Source organism: Apium graveolens, chromosome 10, assembly GCF_009905375.1.
Source record: "Apium graveolens cultivar Ventura chromosome 10, ASM990537v1, whole genome shotgun sequence".
NCBI lineage: Eukaryota > Viridiplantae > Streptophyta > Magnoliopsida > Apiales > Apiaceae > Apium > Apium graveolens.
Window position 1 is genome coordinate 239,198,774 of NC_133656.1, and position 12,608 is coordinate 239,211,381.

A 12,608-nucleotide genomic window follows, 5' to 3' on the forward strand; every position below is an offset into this window, starting at 1 on the left:
CCAATTCAAGATAAGAATGATTCTTGGTTCTGGATACTCAATGAAAAAGGGGAATATACAGTTAAAAGTGGCTATCGTTGGTTGCAAGGGGAGTTTGAAGATGTAGATAGATGTTATTGGACTAAACTGCGTGCTTTGAATCTACCAGGAAAGGTGACTAATTTCCTGTGGAGGGTATGTCGATCATGCTTACCTACAGCAAGTGCATTGGTTTTAAAACAGATTAGTATTGATATTATGTGCCCCTGGTGTCATTCTGAAGCTGAAACTGATGGTCATGTGTTGTTCTCGTGTGATTTTGTGAGGACAGTATGGGCTATAGCAGGGATGGGGCAAGTTTTGCAGTGTCCATCCTATGAGTCAGCTGGTATTATAATTCGTAGAGCTTTTGATACTTTCTCAAAAGAGCAGCGTTGTCTTCTAGGGATGGTTTGTTGGAGTTTGTGGAGAAGGCGTAATAAATGGGTTTGGATCAAGGCAAATGGATCTGCTTTTGGAGTTGTTTCTGCAGCAAAACATTTACTCAGTGACTGGAGACAAGCTCAGATGATGAGTAAGGGTGAACAACAGGTGACTGCAGCTCGGCACTGGGAAAAACCAAATGCAGGTTGACTCAAGATTAATGTTGATGCAGCGGTTTTCCAGGACGGTAATATAGGTTGTGGTGCTGTTTTTAGAGATGCCCAAGGACAGTTTAGGGCAGCCATGAATAAGAAGGTAGCAGGGAAGTGGAGCCCGAGAGAAGCAGAAGCTATTGGGTTCAAGGAAGCTTTGTCCTGGATAATTAATTTATGGTCTGAAAACTGTGTGTTTGAAACCGATTCAAAAACTCTGGTGCAGCCATGTAAGGGAGCTTCAGGTGATCCATTTTTTGGGACGATAGTTGATGATTGTACTTAATTATTAAAGCACATAAATCACGTGCTCGTTCAGTTTGGTTTTCGATCTACGAATAGGGTGGCACATGAGTTAACATGAGCCAATTCTATGTCAGATTCTGGAGAGTGGTTTGTCACTCCTCCCAGTTTTATATCTCATGTATTCAGTGGCGGATGTATGTGTGTACATGGTGTCTCAAGTGAGACACCATTATTTTTTGGGAAGATTATTTTTTTTTACAGTTATGGTCCTCCAAGTTCATTATCTCCGTCTTCTTAAATCAATTCTTTTGCTATTTCATTGTACCTGATAACTAAAAGCAAGACATTTTAATAATTTAGAGTAATAGAGACATTATACTTCATATGTTCTTGTTTTAATATCTTTTTACTAAAATTTGATTGAATTAGTAAAAAATTGATTAATTTAACTTAAATTTAGTCAAATTTAATTTAAAAAATTAATTGAACAAAAATATAAGTACGATTTTATTAAAAAAAAAAGAGAAATGAAATGGTTATATCTATACTAATATTAAACAAACACCGCTATCATCGGTAGACTGCCTAGTTACACATCCAGCAATGAGTTTTCGAACTCCTGATCTACAGCAAAGTATATAAATATTCAAATATTGCACCAACGCTTAGTTAGCTAATTAATTAACTATCTTTACCTCCACTTCTCATTAATTACTACCTCAAACAAAATTAACTTTTTATTACTAACATCTCTCTTCTCATTAATTATTTAACTCCAGTAATTCTCTTTCTCCCTATTTTATATCTTTTTCTTTCTTTAATTATAATAATAATATTTACAAATATTTTTAAAATATTATATTTAAATATATTTATAAAAGTAAACTTAATGAAACCAGAGGAACTAATCTAGTGCGGTAATAAAAATAACCAATCGAAATATGACATTTCGTAGATATTTTTGTATTCATTCAAGAACTTTAATTATTCTAAAAATAAAGAAAATTCCCAAATCTACTATTTTTAAGCTATGATCACTCATATATGTGCTGACACATTCCCACAATTCGTCTCCCTCTCCCATTTCTAAGTTCCAACAAACTCACTACATTGAAGCCTTCCCTACAAGCAAGCAATCTTATCTGTTTTCTACTCATCACACTTGTCATCTTCTCTTTCACTTCATATATATAGACACACATGTAGACTTATACGTGTGCATGTTTTGTGTTACACATTTTGTCTCCTGGCAGCAAGTTTCAGATATGGTTAACAAGATAATGGTAAAGCAATGTTGGATCAAGCCACTAAATGTTTGTATAAATTAATATCTATTTATCTGTTGATTCCTATATATTTGTGTGTTAACATTAGAGATGTGATTTATATTTATGCAGAAGTACTGGAGATCTATGTCAAAAAATGTGAATGTGATTAATGGGCAATTTGGATCATCGGTTTCGGCATCTCCCAAAGTGGTCACTGTTTCCGATGTTGGAGATCATCAGGGACGAACAATGTAATAAGTCTCTCTCTCTCTCTCTCTCTCTCTCTCTCTCTCTCTCTCTCTCTCTCTCTCTCTCTCTCTCTCTCCCCCTCTCTCTCTCTCTCCCTCCCCCTCTCTCTCTCCCCCCTCCCTCCCGCTCTCTCTCTCTCGCTCCCTCCCTCTCTCTCTCTCCCCCTCTCTCTCTCCCTCCTGGTTAATATGATCTCGTCAATGCATGTGTATGGATAAAAATTGCTAAACAAGGACGAAACACACGTACTAGCACAGGCATTTGCATGTTTTCTCCTTTTTTTCTTAACCTTTCAAGGATTTAAATTTGTACTATAAAAATAGAGTCAGTTCACACCATTATAAATTCGATCTCTTCCTGTCAAAACCGACCGTCAGTTCTGACTCGGTTTCTAATACTGATACATAAAATTTCGAGAGTCTATAATAATTCTCCCTCTGTCCCGTCATTTTTTACAGTTTTTTTTATGTACCATTCAATTTTTTATATTTTAAAACTTATTAAAAATAATCAATGGCTTCCACCACTTTCCCACCTTTTCACACTATTTTTAGTCCACTATCTCCTTTTTATACATTAAATTTTAATGGGTCTCACCATTTCATCCACTTTTTTTTTCTCCTTTCACTACTTTATATATATTTCTTAACCTCCGTGCCCAAACCAAACATAAAGTACAAGTTTTCGAACTCAAAAATGTTCCGTCATGGTCCAAAAATTCATGTTATTGCAGGAAAGGAGGAGCTATAAGTGGGAAGCTAGTACTTGAGCTACTGCCATTGATGGGAATAGTGTTTGGAGCGGTGGGAATGGGGATTCACACAGCATATCATCAACTAGTTCATTCTCCTGCAGTTAAAATCTCCAAAGAGAACAGATCTTCCTTGTGGGAATTGGACCGTCCCCAGCAGATCAGACATTCCGGTGATAAATTTGTCAACAGATCTTTTTTCCGAAAATTCGGCAAGATTCATCATCAGCCTGCAGCCTCTTCCGGCAGCTCTAGCTCTCAACGGAAACCTACTTATACTACTAGTAGTTACATAAGTACTGCTACTACGACAACTACTGATAAATTAGTTAATAAGATTTAGAACTTTGGCTTTTCCATACCTGTAATCTATAACTTTTGGTATACACTAGTTAATTTTTTTAGTATTTATTTTTGTAATTCTAAAATTTAATATGCAATCATGCTTGCAAGTGTTTTTTTATAATAATGTTGAGTAACGAGTTCATCTAAAAATCATGTCATGCGTAATAATCCGCTGAAATGAAAATATAGTTTTTGATGAGAGATATGAATCGATATTATAACGATTATAAAGATAAAGAATGTGGACTTATAAATATTAAGTAATAAATACTCTCTCCATCCCTAAAAACGTTTTCTATTTGTGTTGGACACGTTTGCCAATACACACTTTTGATTATTAATATCTTTAATTTCGTATTAGTATTAAATATAAAAATTTCATTGTATTAAAGTACTCATAAATACGAATCTAACAAAATCAATCATGACATATTTGATCTTATAGAATAAACGTAAATTAATAGTTAACCGCTTACTATGAATAATGTCAGAAGTCAAAAGAGGAGAAGTTTTATGAGACGGAGGGAGTAAGATATATGTATCAGCACATCAATCACTTTTAGTTTTGTGTACATCACATCGATCAGTTTTATTTTCGCATTTTAATCGTGAGATATGATCAAGATAATATACAAAACAAAACTCATATCGATCAGTTTTATTTTCATATTTTTAAGAATGTGAGTACATACAAAAATTAAATTTTTCATAAACCGAATTAGTCATACTTTACACCATAATTATTAACTAATGATTAAATAGAAACACCTCAAACAGAAAATTTAGCTAAATTTTAATCAAAAAAAATTCAGTAATTGGCTACTTTAATTTGACAGGCTCTGTTATAAAAATCGGCCGATTTTTCAAAAATCGCCGATAAATCGCTCAAAAATCGGTCAAAAATATTTGTCCGATTTGACCGATTCCCGATAAATCGCCGATAAATCATCCGATTTTATAAAAATCGTCCGATAAATCGTAAATCGGTACCTCAACCGAATAGTTCCGATTTTCGAAATCTGTAACACTGTTTACAGGTGTTAAATGTTATCTCTACCATCTATTCTGCATCTGATACATCCACATAAATCTCCCTCTATTTATATTCAGGTACCTGCAGATAGCAACAGAAAACATAATTTTCGAAATTTCATACCAACACTTGTCATCTACTAAGTCTCTGTCGCCTATACAATTGCATGTAGAATAGTTCCTTCATTTTCGTTTCTGCATAACAGATATATAAATGTAGCTGTACCCTTTGGCTCTCCCACAAATTCATGCTTATTGTTGGTTAATTTTGAATTATACTTCTTACTTCACGTACAATTGTTAAAATTCTAGTTTTGAATATGGCTTCCACCTGGGCAGCGGTAAGTTCAGAATTGATTTTAATGGTGTTATAATTAGATAGATCGCAAAAATGTGTACATATTATGATAGCGTTATTCTGTTGAGAACTATTTAAATGTGAGAATTCGAAAGTGTAAAATTAATATTACTTTGCATCGTTTTCATATTTTCAACATTGTATTGTTGTGTCGTGTTCAATATTACATATTTTTCATATTTTCAGTATTATGATATTTAACTGTAAAATAATATTGTTTTTGCTATTCTCACGAGTTTTTCATAAAAAGCGACATTATTTTGTGATGATAATAATTTTCAACACATTTATAGAAATACTGGAGATCATTTTTCGGAATGAAGACTGCGATGGCCTCTGCCGATGCTACAAGGTACGCGCAAACTAAAACCGAAACATTTAAAATTTGGAAAATGCTTGATATACAGAATTGTGTATAAAATTTTGTACATAATAACATGTGGTGGGTTTTAATTGGAATGCGCCATCTTTATTCACATCAACGAGCTCAACTAAAACATCTCACATCAGCCCGCAATGGTTGACTCGGTTAGTTAAAGAGGAGATAACTATCCTCTTGGTCAAATATTCGAAGCCCACAGGAGGAGAATTTATGATTACGTCTCCTGAGTTAGAGCTTGTCGGTTAAATGCGGTTTAACTGCGTGTATCTCACATCAATTATCATGTCATTCTGTATAAATTTTTGTACACAATTCTGTACACCTAACGTTACTTTTAAAATTCGGTAGCCCATGCAATTACACTAACAACTGCAACATTCTGTGTGACAGCAAAACTGGATTTAAAGGATACCAAATGGGCACACAAAATGTGAGCCTTGGAGTGGTAACATTAGGAATCTGCATCAGTGTAGGGGTGGGCATGAGCACAGCATTTCAGCATCTAGCACATTCTCCGGGGGTGAATTTGTCCAAAAAGAAAAGACTAAGTTTCCCGGAGCTTGATCTTTCCAGTGAAGTCATGGCATCAGCTGGTAAAAAGTATGGTATCTGCAAGAAACTGGGTCAGCTCAATTACAACTTTATTGGACAACAATCTAATGCATCTTCGCCTAATCCCTACCAGGTAATAATCTGTAGCAACCTATCTTATATACTCCTCGATTGTTTGACACGTATTTTAAGACTATTATAAAATATAATTTTATAATTTATTTTTAATTTTTTTTATAAAAATTTGAATATTATATCTTTATTTAAAAAAATATATTTAAAATTATTTAGGCAAGCATGTTTTGCGGAAAGTCAGAAACCTTAAAACGCGTTCCGGTTCCCGGTCCACAATGTAAATAATACTTAGGGAGTAATGATATTTGGATACATAAATTAACATTTATATAGTACCGGGGCAAGGGAGACATGTTTCAAGTAAATAAATTTTTTAATCTTAAGAGAAGGTGTCTTTCCGAATTTACTCCAGTGCCCTTCAAAATAAAAGTTTCTTTCATTACCTACGCTATATTATTTTATAATAATTTTGGTACTAATTTGGTATCCTAGTATTACTCATAAGTCATAAATCAAACATCAATGTATAATTTATTTATTTTTTACTAAATACAATATAACATCGATAAATGAATCTATACTATATTATTATGAGCCAAATATGGTTTCGTTTGGTCTTGGTTACCAACTTCCTAAAATGCCTATTAATACTTTCCAAAACAAAGTTAAAGTAAATATATTTTATTTAAATAAATTAAATCATGTATTTAATATAATTACAAACTCTTTGAATGATAATCCTACTTGATTTCTAATCGCACTCAACTTCTTTTTCACTTTTTTCGTAGGTAATTAAACACTTTCAAAATTAATTTTAATAATTCAAATTTAAAAATAACAATTTATTAACAAATCAAGAACACATTAAAAAAAAATTATCACATCATTCGCATACACCAAATCAACCGCATACACTGCTCTGATAAGCGTCCACGGTCGGAGGACTTTTTATTACTTTAACTATTTAGAATTTGAATCTGTCAATAACAATAACACGATATATAAATCATTACCTTTGTCATGAATTTCAATAAAACATATTTATTATCTGCTATAATTTAATTTTATATAATAAAAAATAATAAAATAATAAAAATAATAATCAGTCCGTGCGTCGCACGGGTTATAAGCTAGTATTTGTTAAACGAATTATCTCGATAAATGAATACTACTATTTTTTTTGTTCCTAACATAACAGAGACAATATAGTTTTCATTCGGATAAATGAATAATCCCGATTAATGAGTAAAATATTTCAATTCCAAATATATTTATTTATTTAAACCGTAAACATCAGTATATAATTATATACGCTGACATCTTGTAAAAATAAAACAAATGTGAATATATTAGTTTCTTCTTTAATAATTCTTTTTATAATTTAGCAGACTAGCTGACTTTTTATTTTATTTTATTGCGTGCATGAATGAAGATGTAGAGAAAGTGGAAGCTTAAAATTGAGTCCAGCCGAGCCGAGTTCCTGCCGCGCGCTGCATGCTACCCGATTAATTATCTACTTCATTTGTATATATATTTATTATTTCATTCTTAAAAAAACTTTTATTTCATTTGTAATAAAAGTCTGTATGTAATTAAATAATACTAGTAATTAAGTAACTGAATGGCCGCCAGTTGCCTTTTTCTTGTAAATAAGTGGTGTGTTCTTTTTGGCTAATTATAAATGGTGAATTTTGATTTGTTTTGATTTAATTAAATAAATAAAAGTGGTATACATTCAAAATGAAATTCATGCATGACTCATTATTAATGAAAAAAAATAAAAGTTATACGTCTATACTATACTATTATAAGCAAACACCCTCTATTTGGTTGTTGGTCGGTTATTCAGTACAGTTGTTTGGTACGGTAAATATCAACCGCAATATCTAAAGACAGATAGATGAGAATCGTTGGATGTAATAATCAAATAATATTATATTAATATTTAAGCTGCTGTAATTGGTTTAGGGTTCGAATCCCGTCAACAGCGTATTATATTTAAATTTTTATATTTTTATTTTTAACAATTTTTACATGTTCAAGGTTCGAGTCCCGTGAACAACATATTATATATTATATTACTTATTTTCAGTCAAGTCTCAAATTATCATAAAATGTATATTATTATAACTTATTATGTTCTTCAATTTATTTTTCAACTAAATCTATACTCATATATTAATAATTTTATAATAAAATATATTATTCAAAATTATTCGAGTGTTAAAAAACAATCCGTGCATATCACGGGTTATAAGCCAGTACCTAATAAAATGAAGAATTGGACATCACGAATACCGATACACGCAAGAATATACTCCCTCCATACCCTCAATTTTTTACATCGATCGACACGCATTTAATACTTTTATTAAATGTAATTGTATAATTTTTTTAATTTTTTTTCTAAACAAAAATATAATGTACAAATTTTTATAAAAAAAGGAAATTTTTAAAAATGAATTACGGAACTGTATTTTATGGTTATTTTAAAATACGTGTCAAATATGTGAAAGAAAATGTAAAGAAATTAGGGGACGGAGGTGGTAAATGTTATTGTATATTCACACTGTGGAAGATGATTATATTGTCTCAGCTAGCATCTAGCCTCTTGTACAACTCCTCTCTCTCTCGTTAAGAATAAAAAGATGGAAAATGCTAGAGATACAAAATTAATTACTAAAATAGTTACAGATGAAACATGTCACATGTTGGTTGGCTAAATATAAATGAACTCTCTGTAGTTATATTAATGGGACCAATTGAGCGCGATGAGATAGCTCAAGTGGTTAAGAGCTTATCTCTTGTCGTCCCAGGTTCTGAGTTCGATTATCGCTCACCCCGAGATTTGTTAGAACGGATACTCAATTCTAAGACATATAAGCCATATTAGTAAAAAAAAAAAAATAGGATCAATTGAATTATTTCATTTTGTCACATCACCCATGTCATGTCATTTTGTTACAATTTTTTGTAATTTTCTTTTGTGCCTCTAGTATTACCTAAAAAGATTGACCCTATTGTTATTTTCTTTTGCTATTATATCTTCTTAATATTACCACAAGTCCTTAAATTATTAGTATCAGTGGGTACGTAAATTTATAACAAAAATTAGTTTCATGCAATGAGAAAAACTTTTAAGTAAAAGTTAGTTTCATCAAAAGCCGTCACTATTGGTAATATTGACCAATTAGGTTAGGTACTGCACCAGCAGTATTAATGTGGAGAGTACATTACGTAATTGATTGTTGGCCTAGCAGGCTCATGGTGTGATTGTAATATGATCTGTTTAAATTCTGGGGCAAGTTCATCAAGACATTTACGTACCCATGTCACTTGATTAAACGTTTAAAGTCAAATTCATGTGGAGTGTGGGTAATATTTTTCATCAAGGTGGAAACAAATCATCTCGTGCAATGTTCTCACAGGACGTAAGTAAGTGTAACTAGACCTGACAATTTGTTCGTGTCGTATATCTTCGTGTCGTATATTTTCGTTTTTCGTGTACTTGAATGTCAAACACAAAATCGACATGTTTAGCGTTCGTGTACATTCGTGTCCGTGTACTTTCATTTCGTGTATGTCATATTAATTGAATATTAATATATATTAAATTTAATATTAATATAAATTAAAATATAAGATTTTTAGGTAAAAAATTATAAAATATATGGAAAATATATATCCAGATCTCAATTCTATACAATATAATAAAATCAAATAATATTTTAAAAATAAATATGCATACATTTATTATAATACTACATATATTTATAAAATATTAAAATTTATTATAATATTTATCTATGTCGTATACTTCGTGTCGTGTACTCGAAGGTTAAATTCAAAATCGACAATAAATCTAGACAGTGTACTTTCGTGTTCATGTATTTTCATGTCGTGTACTAAAAGGGCAAACACCAACACTAAATTTTCGTGTCGTTTTGTGTCGTGTAAGCGTGTCGTGTCCAAAATTACCGGGTCTACGTGTAACATACTAATACAGCTTTTTGTTCAAGACAAATAATTATCAAAGTGTCTATAAAAGCGCTTTTTACTTGTTAGCTTCAAATCATCCATCTTTATAAACTAGAAAAGATCCTTTCAGTTAATCATCGATCCTTTCAGTTATTCATTTTCGTGAAATATCATTTTCTTATATGTGATTCAAACAATAGCTACAGCATCAGTGCAAATCTTTTTAATTCTCCTTTCACTTTCTCGTATTTAAATGATTTCACTGTGGTCGGTTGTGATGATCGAGCATTGATCACCAACCCTAAAGAGAAGCATTACAGTAGTAGTACTGGTTGCAGTTCCAAATGCATCAACGCTAAAGATGTTCTTAATCATAGTTGTTACCGGATTGGTTGTTGTCGAGTACTAATACCAAAAGGTCTAAAGTACTTCGAGGCTCAACTTGAATCAATAAGCAACCATACCAGGGCTTGGTCTAACCGTTGTAGCTATGCTTTCTTGGCTGAAAAGGATAGATTTAAGTTCCGTGGTGCTTCAGATTTATCTGATCCTACATTTATTGAGAGGACAATCGATACTTGACTGGGTACTTGGGAATCAAACTTGTGATGAAGCACAAAAATCAAACGGGTATGCCTGTCAGTCAAATACCAACTGGATTAATTCAACCAATGATCTTCTAGGGTACACTTGTAGATGCCGTCAAGGTTTTCGAGGCAACCCATACCTAGCTAAGCCCAGGCTGCCAAGGTCAGTCTTCATTCAAAACATACTCAAAAACAGTACTGATACAAATATTTAGCACATTGTATCCTGATTGTGCCTGTATAATTTGTGGTGATGCTCTTTGGTAGATTTCGATGAATGTGCTGATCCAAACAAAAAATGGTGCGAGAAAATGTACACCAATACTATTGGGGGTTATTACTGTTCTTGTCACTACAACAAATTCGGCTATTTACGACGGCCAACTTACGACGGAAAAAAATGCGCTCCTAACTTACGACGGAAAAAACCCGTCATAAATGACCAGATTTGTTGTAGTGGCACGGGTACTATGGCAATGGCAAAGTTAATGGTTGCATCGCTGTGAAATCCAAATTTCCAGCAATCAAATTCTCACTAGGTAATATATATTTTTCCTCTGAAAATATTGTGTTATTGAAAAGATGTTCATGGATCGTGGGAGTATTGAGGTTGATGATGTATATGCTTTTTCCGTGACATCTGATATTATTATGAACTCCGATCCTGAACCACAAAGTATGGAAGAGTGTCGACACCGAGATGATTGGCCAAAATGGAAAATTGCGATTCAAGAAGAATTGCAATCATTACGCAAGAGAAATGTATTTGGACCTGCAGTCCAAACACCAGCTGGTGTAGTCCCTGTCGGGAATAGATGGGTGTTTATACGAAAATGAAATGAAAGGAATGAAATTGTGAGATATAAGGCCCGACTAGTAGCCCAGGGATTCTCTCAAAGACATGGTTTTGATTACCAGGAAACATACTCTCCTGTGATGGATGGAGTTACTTTTCGTTTTCTAATAGGTATGGCTTGTATGGAAAAACTGGAAACACGTTTGATGGACGTTGTGACAGCATACCTATATGGATCACTTGATATTGATATTTATATGAAAATTCCTGAAGGGTTAAATATTGAGGACACTAAGCCTCGACATCTATATTCTGTTAAATTACAACGATCATTGTATGGTTTGAAACAATCTGGTCGTATGTGGTACAACAGGCTGAGTGAGTACTTATTGAATGATGGATATGTTAATAATCAAGTGTGTCCTTGCATTTTTATTAAACAATCATCAACTGGTTTTGTTATTATTGTTGTATATGTGGATGATTTGAATATTATCGGTACTACTGAAGATATTACTAATGCTGTTAACTATTTGAAAAATGAGTTTGCAATGAAAGATCTTGGAAGGACAAGATTTTGTTTAGGTATACAGGTGGAGCACTTATCTTCAGGAATATTTGTTCATCAATCAAACTACACTGAAAAGATTCTTGATCGGTTCTACATGGACAAAGCTCATCCACTAACCATACCAATGGTTGTTCGATCACTCGAGGTTGAAAAAGATCCTTTCCGTCTTAGAAAACAAGATGAAGAGACTCTTGGACCTGAAGTTCCATATCTCAGTGCAATTGGCGCTCTCATGTATCTTGCAAACAACACACGACCTGATATTGCATTTGCAGTGAACTTGTTGGCAAGATTTAGTTCTGACCCTACTAAAAGGCATTGGGATGGAATAAAACATATATTTAGATATCTTCGAGGGACAATCGATCTTGGACTATTCTTCCCAAACAATTCAAGATCACTGCTAGTTGGATATGCGGATGCTGGATACATGTCAAATCCTCATTTTCGGCGATCACAAATAGGTTACCTATTTACATATTGTGATAGTGCTATCTCTTGGAAGTCTACAAAACAGACTATGACCGCAACTTCATCAAACCACGCAGAGTTACTAGCAATTCATGAAGCAAGCAGAGAATGTATTTGGCTAAGGTCGGTCATTCAACATATTCGAGAATCATGTGGATTATCAAGTATTTCAGATAGTCCTACAGTTTTATTCGAGGATAACTCGGCCTGCATCAAACAACTTAAGGAAGGATATATTAAAGGGGATCGAACAAAACACATATTGCCAAAATTCTTCTACCCTCATGAACTTCAAGAAAATGGTGATATTGATATTCAACAAGTTCGCTCATG

The 12,608-nt window shown here is 32.9% G+C and overlaps 2 protein-coding genes across 2 annotated transcripts; both read left to right on the plus strand.

Moving 5' to 3' along the window:
* The first annotated feature begins 2,045 nt into the window (after positions 1-2,045).
* Positions 2,046-3,611, plus strand: LOC141689853 (uncharacterized). Its single transcript, XM_074494344.1, has 3 exons — positions 2,046-2,143; positions 2,258-2,379; positions 3,111-3,611. The coding sequence occupies exons 1-3, from the start codon at positions 2,081-2,083 to the stop codon at positions 3,469-3,471; spliced, it is 546 nt and encodes a 181-aa protein (XP_074350445.1). The 5' UTR covers positions 2,046-2,080; the 3' UTR covers positions 3,472-3,611.
* Positions 3,612-4,697: 1,086 nt separating this feature from the next.
* LOC141689856 (uncharacterized) lies at positions 4,698-7,572 on the plus strand. The gene is made up of 4 exons (XM_074494348.1): positions 4,698-4,846; positions 5,157-5,215; positions 5,636-5,930; positions 7,305-7,572. Exons 1-4 carry the CDS (start codon positions 4,826-4,828, stop codon positions 7,308-7,310), a joined length of 381 nt encoding a protein of 126 aa, XP_074350449.1. The 5' UTR covers positions 4,698-4,825; the 3' UTR covers positions 7,311-7,572.
* Positions 7,573-12,608: the final 5,036 nt, after the last annotated feature.